Source organism: Dunckerocampus dactyliophorus, chromosome 10 (assembly GCF_027744805.1).
Source record: "Dunckerocampus dactyliophorus isolate RoL2022-P2 chromosome 10, RoL_Ddac_1.1, whole genome shotgun sequence".
Lineage (NCBI taxonomy): Eukaryota > Metazoa > Chordata > Actinopteri > Syngnathiformes > Syngnathidae > Dunckerocampus > Dunckerocampus dactyliophorus.
Genome location: NC_072828.1, coordinates 29775549 through 29800189, shown reverse-complemented (window position 1 = coordinate 29800189; position 24641 = coordinate 29775549). Strand labels below are relative to the sequence as shown.

Sequence of the window (24641 nt, the reverse complement as noted above, 5' to 3'; positions counted from 1 at the left end):
GATACATTTCAAGCATAACTTTCACTTTGACACCAATATTTTTTCCTTTTGTGACAGCTCAAATATCTAAACAACTATACCATAAAAAACACAAAAAGGGGTTGTTTTACATCAAAATAACTTTTTATTTACAAATTTAACATCATGAACTGGTTACAAATTTCACATTGGAACTGAACTATTTTAGCATACCCTTAACTTCTATCAGTAATTCTTATATAAATACAGCTTAGTCCGACTTTCACCCTGACCTCACCCTGCCTGACTCGAGGGCCGTAACACCGAGTCATTGATCCAGCATCAAACCAACCTCATCGCAGTGTTGGAACCGTTTGGAACAGCTCGTCCTGTTTGACTGGGAGCAGTTAAGCTGTGTTGAAATAAGCACATGAAGGCATTGTGATGAGCGGTTGCTCATTTGGAGAGCTCCTTTTTCCCCTCCCTGGTTTCCACACGGTGTAGTTCTTTGTGACACACATGTTCAATATTGCCACCATAACTTGTTATTAAAATGATTTTGATATGATATGATAAAATTATAATTTTTCCTCGTAAAACGGGTTTATTGTGGTACAATTGCATCTTTTTTCTTGTTTTACCTAGCTATCTCAACTTTCTCGCAAGTATATGACTTTATTCCCATAATATTTTGTCTTTATTCCCATCATATTATAACTTTTTCCGCAGCCTAATGTTCCAAAAATGACAACTTATTTGTTTTGTTTGTTTCTCATAATATTCCGACTTTAAAAAAATCGTATTTAATATTTCAACTTCCAACTATTAAAATGTTATTTTTCCTCATAACATTCTGGTCAAATTACGACCGTCTTCTAGTATAATTACAACTTTTCCTCTTAATATTTTGACTTTATTCTTGTAATATTACTGCAGATTTTTCCATTTCTGCTGGGTTTTTTTTTTGTTGTTTTTTAGTTTTCTCGTGAAATTATATTTTTAGAAAGTGCAGCGGGCCGCACATGACCCCCGCGCCACCCTTTGAACGCCCCTGATGTAACCGCATGATAAACTGAGCTAGCTTTGTGTTGAAATACCAGCCTTTGTCCTTTTTATTACTTCCACACACTGGCTGATGAATGCCTCCTCTCCAACGCGTCCTCATCGGTAGAATGAATGGTGGTCTGTCCATGACACCGTCACCCACCGTTTCCCTCTTCTTTCATTACCATGCCAACTGAAGAGCAAAGGAAGTTGAAACAATGACCAGATGAAAACTTGAACATCCTGGATACAAACAATCCACTGATTTCATCACGCTTCGGCCACATGCTTGCTTCAAGCCGCCCTTTTATTTGTGCATACTTTTGACTTCCAACACGTGCTGGCTGTTTTTATGTGGCATCTCTAAGCATACGCTCGTATTTCCTGAATGAATCGGCTGTCTGTTTTACACAGCTGCTCAAAAGTCGCACGCATGCTTGCAGGTTTGACGCGCATCGTGCAGCTCGACCTGGACCTGAAGTACAGGACCAACATCAGGGACCTCTTCCAGGAATTTGATCGCTTTGCAGCGGGAGCTGTCATCGGCATCGCCAGAGAGATGCAACCAGTGTACAGGTATCCACGCTCACGCAACGCAGCAGCTTTTAACACTTAAAATAACACTAAAGTAACATGTGCAATAGCTGAAACGACAGTATTCTTACTAGTTTTACACTTTTAAAGACACAGTAGTGCATTTTGGTACAGTCTTCAGAGATGTTGTGGTCATATGTAGTATTCAACACTGGTCGCTAGCTGTCAGTAATGTTACTGTAATGTCCGGGGAGGTGACACAACACACCAGCACCACTTGATCACCGGAACAACAGGCTTTTTTTGCAGGTGTGAATGATCTCATAACAGGCACCGTAATAACACGAGCTACTGTTGCAGCCGTAACCCACGCCAAGCTACAACTCAACTCTGAACTCCCGACATCACTTCCATTCCGCCCCCCACTGAGCCCAGCAACAGCTCAGCAACACACACAAGCATGAGGCTTATTTCCTCTTGTTATGTCTACTATATTGGGCAGGGGTGTCCAAACTTTTTCCAGCGAAGGCCACATTGATATTTTGTAAAGCAACACATGTACTGTATATTTGCTAAGAAGTTATACAGGTATATACCGTATTTCAGGAAAAAAATGCATCTCAGCTTTGTGATACAGGTGAAAAAGCATATTTATTATCAGTATCAACTTCACGCTTTGTTCTTCTTTTCCCCCATTTTTGTTTTTTTCGTTTTTTAACTACACTAGGTCCCCAACTAACGAACACAATTGGTTCCAGACGACTGTTCGCAAGTCGATTTGTTCGTAAGTCCAACAAAAGGTAATATTACCAATGATATAGGTACTACATGTACGTGTATACATATACAGTATATGTGTATGTATGTAAATATGAGTTTGGATGCAGTAGTAATATTAAACCAGGATAATTAATGAAAAAAAACAACAATAATAAAAGTGATATAATAATACGTTATTGTTATTTACCTTTGAAGAGGAGTGTAGAGGAGTGGTCAAGCAAACGTCATTGTGGTGGAGGAGGAGATATTGAAAAAAGGACAAATGGTCATCGTCGTTAGACTCTTCTAAAAGAGGTAGTGTTCTGTGGGTGGTGTAGAATTAAGCAGGCCTATTAACTCTTCATAAACTTTAATCACACGCTCTGTCCGGGTTGTATCTTACAACTACAACTTAGCTTTTCTTTACGTCTCCTCCCCCTGGTGTTCATTGCCTGTTGGTCCCATTAGCAGTGTCACAGTGCCCTCTACTGGTCGAGCATGTGAAATATGGACTTAAATATACAGTAAATAAATATGGACTTATAAGGCAAAACACATAAAAATGTAGACCAGTCGGCTTGTGTTCGTATCTCCGAATGTTGGCTAGTCGGATGTTCGTAAGTTGGGGACTTAGTGTATTGAGTTACTACAAGGCAAAACACATGAAAATATAGACCAGTCAGGTTGCGCTCGTATCTCCGAATGTTTGCAAGTCGGATGTTCATAAGTTGGGGACCTAGTGTATTTCAACTTTCTTAAATAATCTTACATTTTCTTCTCATGACTATGGTAGGACTTTATTCCCATAATATTACAACTCTCAAAAAAAAAAATGTTTTTCTTGAATATTCCAACTCTCTGCTACTGAAATGATACTATTTTCCCCCCACAATATTACTTATGCTTGTAAAATTGCAGTCTTTTTTGTTGTTAAAATACACCTTTTTTCTTAATTTTTTCACTTTATTCTTGTTAAATTGTAGCATTTTTTTTTCATTTCTGCTGTTGTCTTTTTTCCCAGCTATTCGATCTTTGTTTTTGCCCATTTTCGTCTTGCAATTATGAATATTTATTCCCATAATATTTTGACTTTATTCTCGTAACATTATAACTTTTTCCCCGATAAAATTTTCCAAAAAAAATACAAATTTACTTTGTTCATTGTTTTGTTTTTCCACAATATTGCGACTTTTTTTCAATTATGTCTTTCTTTAATACTTTAACTTTTGCTACTAAAATTATGTTATTTTTCCTCATAATAATACACATTTTTCTCATAGAAACCTTTTCATTAGAATGTAGTTTTTTTCTCTTCATATTTTGACTTTATTCTCATAAAATTACAGCTGTTGTTTTCCATTTCTGTGGTTTATTTATTTTCTGACTATTTAAACTTTTGTTGGTCAATTTTCTTCTTGTAATTATGAATTTATTCCCATTTGTATTTTGACTTTATTCTCATAGCACTGTAACTTTTTGCCCAAGTTAATTTTCCAAAAAAATTATAACTTTGTTCATTGTTTTGTTTTGTTTTGAGTTTAAAAACAAAAGAAGACGTCTTTCTTTAATATCTCAACTTAATGCTCCTAAAATGATGTTATTTTTCCTCATAACATTACAATGTTATTCTTCTTCTTGTTAGATTGCATCCTTTTTCTCTTAGTATGTTGACTTTATTTTTGTAAAAGTACTGCTGGTTTTTCTATTTATGCTGTTTTTTTTATTTTTTTTTTTAGTTTTTTCATTAAATTATATTTCCAGAATGTGCTGTGGGCCGCTAATGGCCCCCGGGCCGCACTTTAGACATCCCTTCTTTGGTGTTTGCACAGGAAGCTTTGGTGCATTTCTAGCGGCGGTGCTGCTGGCACGATGCAGGTCTGGTCTTTTATTCTGGAGATTACTGAGAATTTGGCACCATCCAAGCTGGTAATCAATCAGCAAAGGCTTTGTTGTCACGCTCTGTGTGCCTTCTGTCTGGAGGAAATGAACATTCTGCTCACTCCTCCACAACCCCAACCTCCCCGTCACATATGGATTAAGATACTTTATTTATTTACTTTATTTATTATTTAGTCTATCCATCATGGTTTTGGTGCGTTCTTGTCAAGGAAGTCTTCCTGCTACAGTGTGCTTGCATGACATAAATGCTGAGTCATGACTGCAGAAGACTTAGTCATGAGGAATGTGAGGCATTCAGGTCAAGCGGGAACAACACGTTTTTAAAGGGTCCCTGACAAGATTCATCAACTTTGCTTCAATATGTTATATATTGTGTGTAATTATGTTCTACTTTGTTTGATTTTTGAAAAATTCCAGTTCATGGCGCCAATCATGACAAACTAGCTAGTTCTGGAAGCTAAAGCGGAGTAAACAAACGCTTCTCCGGGTAGCTCGTCGTTCAGTTTATTTTTCAAAAATAGTAAAAATACCAAACATTCGTGTTGCTGCTGGATGTTCACAGTATCTGAGTATCTGAGTATCTGAGTGACACTGTAAGTTTTCTTTTCCTAAAGAGGAAGGTTTAAGACAACAGTGGATGAAGCAAGTGCAGAGAACGAGAGACAGACGGGTTCTGTCCTTTGCGGTCATCATTTCACTGATGACTGCTTCGAAGGAAAACTTTTATTTTGAAAATGCTATAAACGCATTTTGAAAAAGGATGTTATTCCACCGGTACACAGGAAAAAAAAAAAAAAAAACAACAACAAAGAACGACCACTACGTCAAAGTTGGTACAAGAGAGTAAGTCATGTCTTGTTTATGTCTTCTAAACACTATTCCATGATGGCCATAAGGCTGCAATACTTCAGTGATAAGCAACTCTTGAGTCATTTTACACTTTCCATTCTGTTTGTGTTCTGTATTTCATTTGCGTTCAAGTGTTTCTTCCTCCTTATGGCTCAAATCTTCGCTCTAATCACTGTAAACATCCTCCGTCTTGTACACCGCCATGTTTGTTTACCTGAGTGATCGTACACCGATGCCGTCACTTCCGGAAATGAGACTGCACAGCGACAACTAGCTCGTCATGGCTGGCGCCATCAACTAGAAATGGCATTTTGCAAATGTACCGTTGGCTTTAAAAAATCTAACATTGTAGAATATAATTACAAACAATGTATAGCATATTTTAGCAAAGATAAATCATGTCAGGGACATGTTCCTTCCTGATTTCTTTTTTTTTTTTTTTGCATGTTTGTCACACTTAAATGTTTCAGATCATCAAACAAATTGAAATATTAGTCAATGACAACACAACTCAACACTAAATGCAGTTTTTAAATGAAACTTTTTTATTAAGGGAAAAAAAACTAAGAAAAAATGATTTTCACACAGGGACATGTAGCATTGGAATTTTTTTCTCCCTTAACAATAAAAAGTTTCATTTAAAAACTGCATTTTGTGTTGAGTCGTGTTGTCATTGACTAAAATTTACATTTGTTTGATGATCTGAAACATTTAAGTGTGACAAACATGCAAAAAAAAAAAAGAAATCAGGAAGGATGCCAACACTTTTTCACACCACTGTAGATGTTTTGCTTCCTTTCTATCAACTTTTTGAGGGAGAAGCTTCGTGATTCAGGAAGTCATCAACTTTTGCAGTTGTCCCCCTCCTCCTCCCCCTGTCTTATTATGACACCATTTGATTGTGTGTGAGAGTGTGTGTGTTTGTATAACACGCTTATTCCAAATTCCAAGCTCTTTGTTCCGCCAATATTTTCCCTTCCCTGTCCAGCTTAATAAGACAAACACAGCTCAACTGTTACTTTGCTGTTTTTTCCCCCCAACCAGATAGGGCATCAAAACAGGACGTGTGTGTGTGTGTGTAGGTATCTGGGAAGTGTAGTAGGACGATGTGAAGTGAGGTCAGCTTGTGTTGCAGCTGCTTACTGGAACAAACGCATAGCCTGGTTGTTTGCTCCGGGGGGGTTTGATCATCTGTGTTGAAGAAACAATGGACTATTTAACTGGACGTAGTCTCAAGGTGGTTGAAGGAGAAGTACTGCTATTAATATTTGCATTAAATGTAGGGCATGATGGACTGTACTGTAGCTACAGGTAGGAGGTAAAGTTGTATCTGCAGGAGGTAATGGGAGTCCTCTGCTTTTGTCATCCTGGTTTGACTAGACAAGGGGCGTCCAAACTTTGTCCAGCAAGGGCCACACAGTGAAAAATGAAAGGATGCATCCTTGCCACTTCGATATTTTGTAAGAAGAAGTAAGAAGTTCTGGTCATGGTTTCATTTGATTTGAACATGCATGCAAGTTGCAATGCAATACATCCCATGAATCATTTCACATTCCACATGTCCAAAAGGAGTAGGAAGAAGCAGAGCTTATTTAATCCTACCCCTCATCCCTCCCACATCTTGTGCAGTACATTTTATTCACTTCCTGTATTCCATATGTGATTTCTTTTGTTTTTTTAATACATAAAATAATAAGGTAATGTAACAATATCATTATTACGATTTTTTTTCACAATAAATATAATAATCAGTATAATAATGAATAAATAATAATAAATAGAGACAGGCATAACAAAACAAGTCCAAGACTCTTCTGCTTTGTATTTTGCAAACATCAACTGCTTGTATTGTTTCTTGAATTCGCTCATCTTAGTGCATCTTAGAGTTCCTTGCTCAATCTGTTCCATAATTGAATTCCCTGTACTGAAATGCTGTGAATTTTTGGCGTTGTTCTCGCATATACAGTAAGTGTTTCAACTTTTTCCCTATGGTCATATTTTTATTGTATGACATTTTTGGGTAGCAGGTTATTGTTAACTTTATACATTATTTTAGCGGTTTGAAAATTTGCTAAATTAACAAATTTGAATATTTGTGATTTAAAAAATAAGGGATTTGTCTGTTCTCTGTACGCGGCATTAGCGAGTGAAAATGACGTTGAGAGTTATCACCCCATATCTCCACACAATAAGTTAGAGAGTGTGGTTCGTTCAGCTCCGCACACGACAAGTGTCATTCATATCAAACTTGCGGGCCACACGAATATTAATCCTTCATATTAAGACGGGGGCCGCAAACTATCATCCCGGGGGCTGCGAGTCTGAGACCCCTGGTGTAGGCTGCATACGCTACCACTCATGGGTTTGTGACTCGCTAAGGCATTAATAAAGTTGATAGAAAATCAAAAAAAAGTTGGTTCCATTCCCAGTGTCACAGTGCCCTCTACTGTTCAAGCTGCGCACTTACCTGCAAATGCAAACACGACAGCCTCCATCTCCATCTCCCCTCGCCAAGAAGGCAGTTCTGTCTCAAGGTATGTTGACGTATTACGACTTGTACATAACTTACAAATAACGTGTGTGAACGGGCGTCAACGATCGCATAAATTATTGCCCGCGGATGCGGGACGTATGAATCATACGTTGACATACGTCGAAAAGTTTTATGCAGGAACAAAATTTTTGGACGACTTAGACGTACTACGACGTATTCAAGATTCAAGATTCAAGAGAGTTTTATTGTCATGTGCATGGTAAAACAGCAGTTATACCATGCAATGAAAATCTTATTCTGTTCATTCTCCCAAGAAAAAAAAGAAAACACAAGAAAGAATAAGAACATAAGAAACATAAACACATAAACATAAATACCAATAAATTAAGCAACAACAACAGAAGAGACATTAATACAAGTAAATAATACAAATAAATAAATAAAGTGCTATGAGTGTGTTGCGTGCGGCGTGTGCGAGTGCTTCGTTGAGGAGCCTGATGGCCTGTGGGTAAAAGCTGTTTGCCAGCCTTGTGGTCCTGGACTTCAAACTCCTGTAGCGTCTGCCTGACGGTAGGAGTGTGAATAATGAGTGTTGTGGATGTGTGCTGTCCTTGATGAGGTTGTGTGTTCTGCGTAGGACTCTAGATGTATAAATGTCTTGCAGTGAGGGGAGGGCTGCCCCAACAATGTTCTGTGAGGTCTTGATCACCCGCTGGAGTGCCTTCCTATCACGTGTTGTACAGTTACCGTACTAAACAGTGATGGAGGCGGTAAGGACACTTTCCATAGTGCATCTGTAGAAGCAACTCAGGACGTATGCCGTCGTGCTTCCGCGTGCTGTTAACACATACAAAACTTACCCATAACTTATTCGACGTACGCCAGCGTATTGGCCAAATTTTTCATACATTGGCGTAAGCTGGCTAAATCGTCAAAGTGTGACAGAGCCCTAAGTTTCCAAAAATGACAACTCTATTTGTTTTGTTTGTTTCTTATAATATTGTGATTTAAAAAAAAAAAAAAAAAAAACATCTTTTTTCTTTAATATTCCAACATCATGCAAATAAAATGACGTTATTTTTCCCCATATTGTTGCAGTGTTATTCTGGTAAAATTGCAACTTTTTCTGGTTGACATTTTTTCTTTTCATATTTTGACTTTATTCTTCTAAAATTAATTTTCCAACTATTTCAACTTTCTTTGTGTAAATTTTGTTCTGGTAATTATGATTTTATTTCAATAATATTTTAACATTTATTGTTTTTGTTACACAACTTTATATGCAAACAAATTTTTGCAAAAATGTCAACTTTAATATTACGCCTTTAAAAAACAACAACAAAAAAACATTTTTTTTCCCTTTTAACATATCAATTTTATGCTACTAAAATGACAGTATTTTCCTCATAATACTACAGTGTTATTCTTGTAAAATAGACACTTTTTATTGTTAGATTACAACTTTTTTCTCTTAACATTTTGACTTTATTCTTGTAAAATTACAGGTGATTTTTCCATATTTGCTGTTGTTTTGGGGTGATTTTTTTTTCTCTAAGTTTTCCAGTTAATTATATTTTTAGCGCGTACGGGGCCAATAAAAAAACAGCCACGGGCCACAGATGGCCCCTGGGCCTCACTTTGTACACCCCTGGACTAAACCCAGTACTTTTTTAGGACTGCAACTAACGATTATTTTTGTGAAGCTGTTGTTTTGATGAATGATAGCCGTAGAGCAAGGCCCCAACTCCAACAACAGCTTGCTGTTTAGCACATAACAAACTGAAAGCAGCAAGTTTGGACGGGCAAGCGATGATGTGCATCCTCTCCTCTGGAGGGCTTTCCTGTTTTCAACAGAGAGGACTGCGTTGGACTCCTTATTGAGGTTCTAATGGACAGAATATGATGCGGGACAATGCTTCCTCTCACCATTCACAGCACATCCTGCCACTGAAGCCTTCAGTATTAACAGGAGGGGAAAAAACAGCTGCATTCGGAATGTTTAAAAGCCCCAAGAGACAAAATCCACTTGCATAAGTGTCTGAGATAACGAAAAAAAACAACCCCACAGTAAAATGATTTTGGGGTATTTTGATTGCCCAATGTCTTTCTGCCTGGTTTGGATCTCATGTTTGCTGAAGAAGACATGATTCCTTCACAGCCAAACAAACTTAGTTAAAATTGTGTAACACGTCGATCGACAATTAGCTGCTTCTTGTCGGGAACAAACTGGAGGACACATTTGCCGGAGCTCACAGCACAGAAGGACTCTGTCACTCGTTGATTTTTTCTTTTCTTTTTCCCGCCCTTTCCGCCACTGTTAGGCTGGCAAGACGGCGATACGAGAGGCAAGACGGCCATCTGAAGGCATCTGTCCTGTTGGGTGCTCAACAGAGCAAGCTGAAGAATGCCATATAATTACAATGTCAGTGTGTATGTAAGCCCTGGATATGAAGTCCAATATATTATAGTGATTGTCCAGGGGTGTCCAAACTTTTTCCAGTGAGGGCCACATAGTGAAAAATGAAAGGATGCAGCTTTGGCACTTTGCTATTTTGTAAAGCAACACATGTAGATATGCTAAGAAGCTACTGTATGTACACGATATGTCAAGAAAAAACTGCATCTCAACATTGTCATATACACAAGTAAAAAAAAGCCTATTATTGTATCATTATCAACTTTGGTCCCATTTTTGCTGTTTTTTTAATTTTCCAAATATTTCAAGTTTCTTCTTTAAATAGTCTTTGTAATTTTATTTTCTTCTCATAATATTTTAACTTTTTTCCCATAATATTTTCACTTTATATTTTTTCCCCAACATTTTCCCCAACCAAATAAAAACCAAAAATTACAACTTTATTTCCTTTTGTTTGTTTCTCATAATATTATGACTTTTTTAAAAAAGTATTTTTTTTCTTCACTATTTCAAGTCTATGCTTCTAAAAATGACTTTTTTCCCCTCATAATTTTACAAGTTTATTCTTGTAAAAATTCTTGTGCCTTTTTTCTCGTTAGAATACGCCTTTTTTCTTTTCATATTTTGACTTTATTCTTGTAACATTACAGATTTTTTTTCCATTTTTGTTGTTGTTTTTTTGTTTTTTTTCCCACTTATTTTAACTTTCTTCATGTGAATTTTCTTCTCATAATTATGACTTTACTGACATAATATTTTCACTTTATAATATTCGGTAATATTCAGACGTTTTATCCAACGTAATTCTTTATTCTTTGTTTTGCGTGTCACCATATTACGACTTTAAAAAAAAGAAGGTATTTTTTCTTTAATATTATTATTAATATTAATAGAAAATTGCAGCTGTTTTTTTTCATTTCCACTTTCTTTTTTTAATTTAACAAATATTTCAACTTTCTTCTTGTAAATTTTCTTCTTGTAATTATGACTTTATTCCCAGAATATTTTTACTTTATTACTGTAATGCTATATGTAACTTTTTCCCCAAACAAATTTTCCAAAAATTGCAACTTTATTCTTTGTTTTGTTGGTTTCTCGTTATATTACAACTTAAAAATATATATATTTTCTTTAATATAATATAATTAATGATATTTTATTCTCATAATGATGACATTATTCCCGTAATATTATAACTTTTTCCCCAACCTAATGTTCCAAAAAGGATGCCACTGAAATGACTTTGTGCAAAAATCAAGGTAACATAAATGAAGAAATGATATAGTGTGCACTATTTACAGCTGTGAACGTGTTGATCCAGCCACAGGGTTATTGCACGGTTAACGTACAGGATTTTTGGAACACTTTTTCTTATGGAATTTCTTTGTACTCTTGCAAAATTGACTTTTTGCTTCTTAGATTATAACTTTTTTTTTTATATTTTGACTTTATTCTTGTAAAATTACTGCTGATTATTCAATTTTTGCTGTTTGTTTTTTTTCCCAGTATTTTATTTGAATTATAGTTTTAGCATGTGCCATGGGCCAATGAAAAAACAGCTGTGAGCTGCAGATGGCCCCCGGGACGCACTTTGGACACCCTTGAATTAATTACATTTTTTAAAAAATAATAATAAATTAAATATATGAAAGAGGTGATAAATAACACCGACTTAGATGTTTAATTGTTTGCTTCCAGATACTGATTTATATTTTTTAAGTGCGTGCGTGGCTTCCGGTCACATGTCTGAAGGGATAGTTTGAGGAGCCACTGACCTACAATGTTAAACATCTTGCGATTCATTGCGATGCGTTATACTACTAATATGACTTCATGGAAAAAATATATACAGTAGTTGCTCCCGTGTGGGAACAGGAAGTCAGACAAACACTATAAGCCCATTCATTTTGCAAATGTCTCTGTATTAAATAAAAAATACATAGAAACGCAGCTGGGTAAGGGGCGTTCTGCACCCCTTTGAAACCAAGGCAGAGCCTCTGCTGGGCATTTATTTGTTTGGCTGATGTTTCTCATGCATGGTTATGGTGCTGTTCCCATGGTATGGTCATCGTGAAGCCAGATATAATAAATCCCTGCATGAGAAAATGCTGCGCTGCTCCTTCTGCACTCCAATTGTGTCGTCGGGCACGTACACGCAGCGTACGACCGCTGTGCAGGGACTTGAACACAGACGAGCTGCAGCTGCTGGATGTGGGTCATCGTCCTCCGTCACATGCTTCATTCAGCAGCAAGAGGGCAGGCGTGGTGCGGCTGTTATTAAATTGGATCAATGTGCTTGTGCAAGTTGAGGTGTCATTCTATTGGTTGGGCAGGGAAGCGCTGACCTAAATAAAATATCTTGAAGAGGTCCGTATTCAGTAGCTATCATATTAGAATCTACACCACTGGAAACAACAACCAGTAGTAGTGATCATATTGTTACATTAAAATAGTGGTCAGCAGTGTGTTTGCATAACGTGGAATTATGCTCCACTTCTTGTGTCGGGTGTCATGTGACAGGACGACAATGCAGATGAGTTAGGAAGTCTATGCTTCTGACCGTAACCCAGTGGTGTCCAAACTTTTTCCAGCGAGGGCCACGTAGTGAAAAAGGATGCATCTTTGCCACTTTGATATTTTGTAAAGCAGTGGTCACCAGCCTTTTTGAGACCGAGATCCCTGGTCTCGGCTGTGAACATGCACAAGATCTGCTCCCCCCCAAACAGGGTATGTGTGTGCATGTGTGTGTGTGTGTGTGTGTATGTATGTAAAAAGTGACAGATATTTGTGTTATTATTGTTTGTTTCCGTTAACATTCCAGCTTTTTCCTCATTGTGCCTTTTGCTCTATTTCTTTCCCATTTTTGCTGTCGAGGGCACACTCTAGCAAGCAAACTAAACCTCTTGTAACTTGTCGGCCAAGTGTTGTGGGCGAGCGATGGTGAGGAGAGAGAGAGAGAGAGACTGGCCAATGCAGCTCGAAGGTTTTTTTTGGAGGTGCACGTCCTTAATTTTGAGGTAGCAACGTCAGATTTGGAGGCACAACGTGCAGTCACTACTGTTGTGTGCTCAGGCACATGCCTGCGCTGTCACTCACTCTCTCTCCCTCGCTTAACCTCACGGCGAGGCGGGTCGGGGTTTTGGGGACTGGTACCCTGGCTGGAGCTTGTGGGTTGTGTGCCTGGAGGACGGCGAGGCGTGGTCAAAATGCGTGCCTGTTGGTTGGCCACCGGGAATAAAATATTTTTTTTGCTTTTGTGACAGCTCAAGTATCTAAACAACTATACCAACATAAACAACACAAAAAATAGGTTGTTTTCCATCAAAATAACAATTTATTTACAAACAAACTATTTTCAATTTTCACATTTGGAACTACAGTCAAACCTGTCTTAGCGGCCACCTGTATATAACAGCCACCCGCCTATAGCGGCCACTGAAAAATCCCCCGCAGAAAATGTACGGGTTTATAGACCCTGTGTATAGCGGACACCTGTCTAACGCAGCCAGCGGCCACCCATTTTGTATCCCTTGGTCAATTTTTTAATTTTTCTGACCGCATATAGAGGCCAAAATACCGACTCAAGCAGAAGCTTCATGCACAAAAAAGTTTTGTTTTTTAATCAATGAAGCCGTCGTGTGTAGACTTTAATTACTGAGTCGTAGCTCAGTCACAATCATTCACAAGATCCACACACTGTCATTTGTTCCACATAAAAAAAGCCGTCTTCTTTAAAGCTTGTTGCAGACAGTGACACCGTTTATTTCCTGGTGTGAGACGATGTGCACTGGTCAATACTGTAATGCCGCTTGTTGTGGGGAAGGAGAGACTCACGTCGCCGATGCACTTTAATGGCTTTATTAACAGCGGAGAACACTGCAGGACTTTACATCCACGCCAACATAAACACACTTCCCAACTTTCTCCACACTCGCAGCTAGCTCTCCTGCTCGTGACGCCCACCGTCACTTCCCGTCACTTCCTGATGAACTAAAGCTGTAATGACACTCTGCCGTATAAAAAGTAGCACAGCTTTGTTCTGTGGGTGGTGTAGAATAACAAGCCTAATGGTTCTTTACAACTTTTATCCGCAGTCCCACAGTGCCCTCTACTGGTCAACATGTAACAGTATAATTATATGTATCTGCAAACACAACAAGCTTCTAATGACAGACATGTTAATATGTGCGCGCACAAATTCAAAATGGCCGCCAACCTGTTTATAACGGCCATCTGCCTATAGCGGCCACTTTTGCCGTTTCCCTTTAGTGGCCGCTATAGACAGGTTTGACTGTAGTTCCAAATGTGAAAATTGAAAATAGTTCGTTCATAAATAAATTGTTATTTTGTTGGAAAACAACCTATTTTTTGTGTTGGTTATGTTGGTATAGTTGTTTAGATACTTGAGCGGTCACAAAAGCAAAAAAATATTTGTGTCAAAGTGAAAGTTGTGCTTCAAATGTATCTTTTCACAAAAAGCTGGTTTCTCCCTTTTTTAGTTGTGTAGTGTAGTTATTGTATTATGGACAGCAAAACCTCTTAGCATATCTGCATGAAAAGCTTTTGGGTGTCTGGAGCGGATGAATTGGGGTTTCGCGATTCTTTACGGGAGAAACTGCTTCGGTTTTCGTACGATTGTGTTTTCACCGGACCTTTTGGAATGAATTAATAACGAAAGCCGAGGTTCCACTGTACCGTATATCGAAATCCCACAGAGGGTTCCCTGTGCACATAGCAAAGGTTATTGAATGAGCGTGTGTCATTTGCCAACGTCAACGGTGGTATGTTGGCAGAGGAGGCTGCTGACTTGGCATGAGCCTCTGGCACTCCTGCACCCGCTTGCTTCCTGTTTTTTTGGCCTCTCTGCTGTTTGTTCAGCACACGGACATGAGAGCAGAGTTGCTCCTCGCTTTTATGAACGTGGACAGTCGTAAAAGTGAATGTTCATCAGAAGAAATAATAACTTTTCTTGGAGGGTTAGCTTTTGGTTAGAAACGAGGATTGATTTGCGACTAAGGACATGCAGCAAACTGTTTCCACTGAGGGCCACTTAGTGAAAAATGAAAGGATGCAACTTTGCCGCTTTGATATAGATATAATAAGAAGTAGGCCTGTCCCGATAATCCATAAATCAATTATTCCAACGTTCAAAAACCCCCAAAGTCGATCATTTTTGTCGGTGTGTTTGTGTTCCTCGTGTCTCGTTCAGGCTGGTTGACAAGAGGGTTCACTCTGCAGCCGTCTGTGCGCGTCGGTGCTGCAGTGGATTGAACGGAGAGAGTGAACCCTCCTGTCGTCTCCTCACCCTCGCAAGGTAGCTAACATGAATGCCGGCACAAAAGCCGTAGTTTGTAAGGGGAATGCCACAGCCACCGTGTGGAAATATTTTGGTTTGAAACAGAACAAAGACGGTGAGCGCTTGAACACTGACTGAACTCAACTGGGGGCCAATTAAAAACCAGCCACAAGCCGCAAATGGCCCCCGGTCCGCACGTTGGACACTCCTGACAGAGTATTTGTGGCGCCTCCTACGGGTTGTGGTGAAAATGACATGTTTTGTAAGGTTTCTAATAATTGGACAAATACTGGATGACTGATGGCAGTGTTTGTGGAAACGGGGGAGCGGTAGCGGCGTCGTCCTGTTGTTCTCGGACGCTAGGATGTTGACTATTTGTCATCTCCCCGTCGCAGACACGCATTCTGGCAGTATCGCAAGGAGAACCCTAAAACCAGAGTGGGTGAACCGCCTCCCGAGGGTCAGCCTGGCTTCAACAGCGGCGTGATGCTGCTGGACTTGGCTGCGATGAGGAGCTCGGCTCTCTACAACCGACTGCTGGAGCCAAAAAACGTGGCCAAACTTGCTGAGCGGTACAGCTTCAGGGGCCACCTCGGGGACCAAGACTTCTTCACTATGATCGGCATGGAGCATCCAGACTTGTTTTACTCTCTGGCGTGCGGCTGGAACCGTCAACTGTGCACCTGGTGGCGGGACTACGGTTACAGGGACATCTTTCAGTTGTATTATGGATGCGACGGACCCGTTTATATCTACCACGGCAACTGTAACAGCCCCATACCAGATGATTGATGACAGGTACGAGACATACAGTGTTTCATCATATCACTGAAGATGTTTTCCACAGAGCACACTCGTCTGTCCTTGCTGGTCGAGGCGCTACAGAGACCCTTTTCCCGCCACCAGTACCACGGCAGACTGATGAAAATGTATCTTTATTGTTGCTACGGTATGTCTTCTTTGTTGTTGACAGCTTTTCTTCCCACTATTTTTCTGTACGATCAAAACACCACAAACTGTAGCATCAGTTAGAGCTGCAGCACAGGTGTCCAAAGCACGGCCCGGGGCTATTTGCAGCCCGCGGCTGTTTTTTTTGTTGTTGTTGGTCCGCAGCACATTCGAAAAATGTAATTTAACGACATTTAACATTAATTTAACATTGAAATAACAACAAAAATGATTTAAAAAATCGGCAGTAATTTTGCAAGCATGACGTCCAAATATCAGGAGAAAGAAGTTGTAATCTAACCAGAAAAAGTCATTTTATGAGAAGAACATCATAATGTGAGGGAAAAGAATGCATTATATTTTAGTAGCATAAAGTTTTTTAAGTTGTAATATTATGAGAAACAAAGCAAAGAATAAAGTTCCAATTTTTAGAAAATGAGATGAGAACAAAGTCAATGTATTATGGGAATAAAGTCATAATTATGAGAAGAAAATTTACCAGAGGAAAGTGGAAATAGTTGGGGAAAAAAAGAAAAGAAAAACAGTTGTCATTTTTTGAGAATAAAGTCAAAATATTATGGGAACTAAGTCATAAATACAAGAACAAAAATTGCAAGAAGAAAGTTGAAATAGTTGGAAAATGTAAAAGCAGAAATGGAAAAAACAAAGTATTAGTCCTACATTTATTTGATCTACATATTTAGATTCCTTGACCATGAAAACATAGCATTAGCAATTGGATTCATCATGATATCAGTATTAGTTCCGTAGTTATTCACAAAAATGGCATTTTCCGTAATGTCGGTTTTCTTCTGGATCTACAGTAGCTGCATAGCGTTCCATAGATTCCACGGGGTCTTGGCTTTAATTAATGGTGTTTGTTGCACGTTTATAGCTTCATGTCCTCTCTTTCTGTGATGACACTTCCAAAGGTCCCCTATTTTTGTTTCATACTCTGCATCATAGTATCCGCAATTATTCCGTGATCTGGATCAGTCTTTGATATTTTGTAGAACCTGTTGGAAACTTGTCCTGTATTTTGTTTTTCCCCAACTGCTTGGACCATTTTTTGTGGAATTAGATGCAAAAATGCCAAAAACGGTCCTATCTTGCAATGTTAAAGAATCCTTGAAAAAAATTCCTGCATCCAGACGGTGATCCGGACCACCCCCGAAACGGAATCAGTTCTTCTATATCCCATTTCCGACAATTCCTGAAAATGTCATCCAAATCCATTTCAGAACTATTTTGAACACAAACAAACAGATAAATGCCTGGCGTAAACATAACCCACTTGACCATTTAGACAAAAATGCGTAAAATAAGCTTGAAAATGCATACTTGTGACTCCTAATCTGCCGTAGTCAACCACAAAACTGCGACTGTCTATGAATGAATATATTTGAGAAAATCGGTGAAGACTGCACTAGTTTTATGACGACGCCAGGGTTTTACGCCGTGTGCCGGGGCGTGTTCCGCGTCATTGGAAAGCTTAGTTTGCTGAGGTTGGAGCGGCATACATCATTCTAGGATACATTTGTAACCGCAGGATCGGTACACACCAATGTTGGACCAAAAACACAGATGAATGGGCGGGTTTTCGTCATGAAAGCAAGGAACTCCTGTATAACGCAGCAACGGAAAACATGGACGGGGCGTCAACGTTGCACCTTTTTTGTTTTATGTCTTTACATTTGTGACAAAACGGTGTTGAAAGACGAGATCCAGTGTCAGGAGGCCGTGGAGTTTTGGCCAAGGGCCTGCAGATGGAACACCTTTGGATCCCAACTTGTAGAAAAACTCGTGTAAAATGCTCCATTTTTGCAGTATCATTGTCAAATGGGAAATGGGATGAGGTAAGGACTCCAACCATGACCCCATTTGGTTTCCCAGTCCACACCTCCAAACTACTTCTTTTGAAGGCACGTTTCTGAAAAAATATGAACTTAAAAAAATTATAAATCCTTGTTTTCAGTATTTCTCTTGATATTTTGACTTTACTCTCGAAAATAACAGCGCTCTTTTTACATTTTGACTGTTTTTTCTTTTAATGTTCCAACTATTTCAACTTTCTTCTTGTCAATTTTCTTGTATTTATGACTTTATTCCCATAATATTTAGACTTTATTCTCAATAACATTCCAACTTTTTCCACAACCTAATTTTCCAAAAATTACAACTTTATTTGTTGTTTTGTTTCTCTTAATAATGACTTTTTTCTTTAATATTTCATCTTTATGCTACAAAAATGACTTTATTTTCCTTTATAATGCTGTGACTTTTTTTGTACAACGTTTGTGTCTTAATATTTTGAATTAAAACTTGTAAAATTACTGCTGATTTTTCCCATCTCTGCTTTTTTTTTTTTTTTTTAAATTAGTAAATTTTCCATCCATTTCAGCTATCTTCTTGGAAGTTTTCTTCTTGTAATTAGGACTTTATTCCCATAATATTTTGACTTTATTCTCCAAAAAATTGCAGCTCTTTTTTTTGCGTGTTTTTATTTTGTATCTGTTGTTTATTTCTATTTATTGCTGGGTTTTTATTTTATATTATTATTTTCCACCTATTTGAACTTTTTTGGGGGGGTTCTTGTTAAATTCTATATTTAGAATGTGCCGTGAGCCACAAATGGCCTCCGGGCTGCACTTTGGACACCCCTGCCCCAGGCGGATCAAATCAATATGAACAAAAGGCAAACATATGAGAAAAGAAGCAAAACTGTCCACCGCTGTTTTCCAAAGTCAAGGCCGTGCGTGGATATGCTGTTTTGGCTAAAACACAAAGCTAATAGGTCTGCTTTCATACTAGATGTCCAAGGAAATAAACAAATATTCACATGTGAGAGGCTGAAATCAGAGGATTTTTTTCATTGTTAAATCCAAATATGATTGAGTACCAAAATAGTTGTTGATTAATTGGCTCATGGATCAATTATCGACTCATCATTCAGCAAAACCTTGTAATGATGAAATTTCTAAACAATTCTAAGGATGTCAAAACTTCACCGTCTCTGTGAAAGATAAACACGTCCTCCGAAAATGGATGTTCTGTTAATCTTGGAAGACATGTAAGCCCATGTGTCTGCGTGAGTGTCCTGCTTTGAAGAAAATAAACGGATGACCGAAAAGAAGCCATACGGGATACGGTGAGTAGTGGAGAAGATGAGCTGCAGAGCAAACCACGGGGATCTCGTTGTCCAACAGTGAGATTCATGACTATGCCGTCTCAAGTGCTCGCCCGAGACGTATCACCGCCATTTATTTGCAAGATATGGATTAGAAATGAAGTTCTTGGAGGATGGAGAGTGTGAACGCTGGCCGGCGAGGGTGACACATAATATATGACTCCATCTCGCCGGAATGAGGGCTCTACGTTGCCCTACTTCAAAATGCACAGGGAGAATTAACTTGCACCGTCCAGTTTGAGCTCCTCCGTGACTCTTTTCACCGGCTCCCACAGAGGATTCAAGTTCACGTTCGATGCAAACGACTCAAAGACAACCAGCCCTGACTGCATAATGTGGTGTTTGATGGCATGAAAGGCCATGATGGTGGACAGTGGCTCATCATCAGTGACCCCATCGTGTGTGTGTGTGTGTGTATGATGGTGATGGTACATGACAAACCCTTGCATTGTTGGTGAGTGCTGTCCTCACGTCGCCATAATAACATGAATGTGTGCTTTAAATGTAGATTACAGAGCAATGGTCCTTACAAAATGACTTCTCATTGCACCCCGAACACCCAGAAGGTTTCCTAGAGATACGGCAAGAACCTAACGGGTGATTCAGCTGGGGAGGGAGTGGGGGATGGATCACGTCGGGGTCACCAGTCTGGCAGTTGACAGAAATACGCAGTGTTGGTCTCAAGCAGGACTTCAATCTACAGCCACCAACAGCCAAATGAATGTCAAGACAAGGAACTCCACACCACGCCCCCAAACCAGCAGCCCCCCGTGTCCGCCACAATATGATATTTAACAGTGCTGCCTATAGAATATGAATGCATATTCTTGTAAAGCTGTATCTGACCCGCAGTGAGACCAAAAAGGCTCATGTGCGGTTGTTGGAGGTCAGACGGACGCTCAGCAGCAGAAGTGGGTCAGTGTGCTACGGCACATGCAACAGGACGTGCACAGCATCTCCAATGATGAAGACACACTCACACGGTGCATCCATTAGGACGACGGTAACACACTTCAGACAGATTATCCGCCATATGTGTTGAAATTGTTGTGAATCAAAAGGAACTGATTCACTGACTGACGCGGGGCGGATGCAAATGCCGTGGCTTTGTGGAAGCAAACCTTGAGTTCACGTTTGTTCACTGCTGACCTAAATTCCTCATTCGGTTACGCAGCAGACGATTGGCTCGTTACAAAGCAATAAAGGACAAATTGCTTCTAAGTCTGCACGACTCAAGTTAATGTATGTTTGAACACATCCTGCGTATGTCTGCTTTTTCTCATGAATAGTCAGGCATTCTTCACCGAGACAGGAAGGAAAATGTATAAAAATCAAGTCCAGGGTGTGGATCGCCACTTTTCCAATGTTCTCCAATGTTCCATATCACAACATCCTATGTAGCGTCATGGAAATAGAACATTTATGTGCTACAATTTGACGTGCAACCAAAATGTTGAGAGAAAATACACTGGAACCTTGGTTAGCTTCATTCATTTGTTCCAGAGGGTCGGACTCTACCCGAAACGAACGCTAACCGGATCAGTGAAACGAGAGTAGCACTCTGAGATCGCAGACCTCCGCCAAGGGTCGTAGTTCCTCTCATATTGTGATTTGCACCGTAAATGTTAGTCGTACATTTATTTTATCAACATATTTAGATTCCTTGACCGTGAAAACATATCATTAGCAGCTGGATTCATGATGATATCAATATTAGCTCAGGAGTTATTCACAAAAATGGCTTTTCCCCTAATGGTGGTTTTCTTCTGGATCTACCTCCATAGCTTTTGAAGATGCACCAAATCCAGATTCCACAGTGTCTCGGCTGTTTGTAATTTGTTTTCTTTCTATGGAGGAAAAGGCTTCTTGAGACGTCATCTGTACTTCTGTGAAGAAGGTGTCGGACGTTTCGCTCCTCATCCGTAGAGCTTCGTCAGCGAACTAATAAGTGCTGGTAGCCTTTCTATGATGAAAATTCCAAAGTTCCCTCGTTTTTTCATATTCTGGATCATAGCACCTGGAATGATTCCATGATCTGGATCAGTCTTTTGTTGAACCTGTTGGAAACTTGTCCTGTATTTTTTTTCCCAAGTGCTCTGAGCATTTTTTGAGGCATTATATGCACAAATGCCGAAAATTCGCGGTATTAAAGAATCCTTTTTAAAAAATTCTGGATCCAAACGGTGATCCGGATCACCCCCGAAATGTAATCAGTTCTTCCGTATCCCCTTTCCGACAATTCCTGAAAATGTCATCCAAATCCATTCAGAACTTTTCAAATGATTCTGAACACAAACAAACAGATAAACGCCTGGCAAAAACATAACCTGCTTGGCGGAGGTAATCATTTAAATCCAATGAATCCGCTCCAGAAAGACAAACATGTTATGAGTTTTGTCAATAGTTTTACAATGATCAAAACCCCCAATGATAAATGCATATAAACGATGAATGAAAGCAATAAATCAACATTTAAGTTACTTTTCCCTTCATTGAAGACGTGATTCTTGACGTGACTTCTCCCAAAGACACGACGTGGCAGCGAGGTCAACACCTTCCTCTTCAACACCACCTTCCTGTTTTGCCGTGAGTTATTTTCTCAAATGCCACTGTGTTTCTCACCAAAATGACTCTGTTTAATTCATGCAACAGCTCATGGCAAAACAGGAAGGTGTTGATTTTGCTGTCACGTCGTGACTTCGGGAAAAGGCACGTCTTCAGTGAAGGCAAAGGTAACCTTAAGGGTTCATTTATCACTTTCATTTGTCATGTATATGCATTTGGAATTTTAAACTGGTGTTTTGTGTTAACATTTTTGAGAGTCAACCACTGATGACATCATAGACGGGCGACGTAGCTGACTTCCGGTTGCTTGGATTTCACTTTATGCAGTCAACCACGCTTCATAGTAATCCCACAGCAGCGGTTAAACACCACTAGGCGGCAGTATTGCTCTGCAAACACGTACCTGTTCCATGAGGTAGTAGTTATACTTTTATTTTATTTGTACTCACTTTCATTGTACCGCGGTTAACTTATACAGGCGGTCCTCGTGTTACAGTGTTTGTCTTACGACGTCCCACAAATTATTTTTCTCAGTGAACTTTTTTCCCCTTTGTCATGTTTCCCAAGCGTGAGGCAGATCTGTGCTTCACAGAAAAGGAAAGTCAAAGTGAAAAAGTGACATCAAGCATGGTAAAATGTCGAGAAAGTGGAGAAACCAACGTTGGTTGAGACTGTCTCTCCCTCCTTTGCAACGCCCCTTCCAGTGTGCAGCCACATGGATAAAAGTAAGGAATTGTCATTTTTTATGACGTTGTCGTTTAATATTGACGTGTTGTGTGTACTTAGGTGTTCATTGAGGTATCATCTCCACTTAATAACTGAACTACTAAACTTTGGAGGTTCCACTGTAACAGTTTTTGGACTAGCAAACAGCCAGTAGTCAACGTCTATTCTTAACTTGATGGTTAAATACCTCCTCCAAGGCAGTTGTGTGGCTCCTCGGGCGTGTCTGTCCTCATTCCTTGGCCCAGATGGCCGACGTCCACAAAGTGCCAGACAGTGCTGATGAATCATCCACACTTGTGGCGCACAAGTCAAATTGTCACAGACCTCTCTTGCACACGCTGTCCCCGACGTCGTGTTACTCTCAGGCACGGGCTGTTGCATGTAAAGGGTGGCGCCATCCACGTGTGCTGCGTTTGCACGTGCGTATTCACAGACAACAAGCAGGACGGTGGATTCCAAACAAATGATTTTACAAGAGCAGCTCAAAGAATAAAGTTTTTTTTCCCCGCGTTTACATTCTTCCCGCCCCAGAAACCAAACGGTGGAGTCTTACCCGTCTCCATTTTTCCCAGTGAAAAAAAAGTCTGACCAGGATGGGTGGTCTTATTTTCAGGGTTGAGGGATTTATACCTGCGCCGTGTGAGCTTTTCTTCCCGTCTCTCACACTACGTCGACATGACGCCATCGTTAGCAGTTTTAGTCACACACAACACATGAAGGACTTATAAAATACAGTCATAAGAAGATGAAATGTAAGAAAGACATGAAAAAAGAAGAGAAAAATTCCTTAAGTTTATCCCTGTGGGTGTCTTGCACATGGGAAGGGGCGTTGCAAGGGAGGGAGAGACAGGCTTATTGGGAGGAGGAAGTGTCATTTCAAAAGAATAATACACTGCGTAGTTATCACTGTCCATTTCATAGATTCAGATCCTTTCACATGTTGAAAGACACCATCTTTTATCCTTCATGATGGTCCCCGCGTTTGAGCTGTTTGGACCGGCCGTGCAACCAATGTTGACTTCTCCATTTTGTCTAATTTCACTTCACTTTTCACTGGGCCTGTCTTAGAATATTCGCCAATCTAATTCGGAGGAGTCTGATGCGACTATCAATTTCGCAGTGGAATCCATATGAAAATGTCATGTGATCAAGATTGTAGCGTTCTGACTGCATGGGGGTGCCCACGGCTGCTGCTGCTGAGCATACATTTTTACATAGAATGTCTTTTTTTTGTTATAAATAGCCTATTTTGATACAAATTCAGCCTCATTTGTGTTAACAAAGAATCAAAAATGATGCGCGTGTTTAACAGAAGACCTACCTTTACCTACACAAGCCCGGCATCTCTTCCAGATTTGCAGTTTTGTAGTTATTTTGCTCATATCTGCTCTGGTTTAACATCTTACACTCGACAAGAGCTTTTGAATGTTGGATTTCGCCGCGTTAACACGTTTTTTATCACCGATTTTGGACCCGTCCCTGAGATCTCCGGAGTAGCGGAGTCTGCACACACCACCCAGCCGGGCGGAAGCGCTCGCAAGCGGCGTCGAGAGCGTTAACAAAGGCGAGGAGGGCGGGGAGAAATACGGGCTGAACACCGCACTGAGCATTTTCTGTTTATTTGCGATTGAAAGTCGAAGACAGCCCCACTTTTCACTTTCCTTTTCTTTGGGGAAAAAGTTCACTAAAAAGAACGAAAGTGACATCCACAAGTACGTATTCTTCCGCCGTGCGCACGTCACTAGTTGTCTTGATGGATGGATGGTAATGATTCTGTTATGATGGGTTATATTTGTGTTCTATTCGTATTTCAGATGGCACACATGCAAAAGCATCAATTTCAAGATTGAAGAGTTGTATTGTCATATGCATAGTAAAACAGCAGTTCTACTATGCAATGAAATTCTTATTCTGTTCATTCTCCCGAGAAAAGAAAGAAAACACAAGAAAAAGAATAAGAACATAG

The 24641-nt window shown here is 39.6% G+C and overlaps 1 protein-coding gene across 2 annotated transcripts in view; it reads left to right on the top strand.

The window, feature by feature from the left end:
- Positions 1-19973, top strand: part of xxylt1 (xyloside xylosyltransferase 1) — a 33120-nt gene extending 13147 nt beyond the window's left edge. For both annotated transcript variants that reach the window (XM_054789056.1, XM_054789057.1), the window contains 2 exons: positions 1446-1578; positions 15645-19973. In XM_054789056.1, coding sequence (XP_054645031.1) covers positions 1446-1578; positions 15645-16041 — 530 coding nt within the window. In that variant the 3' untranslated portion in view covers positions 16042-19973. The remainder of the gene's footprint in view (positions 1-1445; positions 1579-15644) is intronic.
- Positions 19974-24641: the final 4668 nt, after the last annotated feature.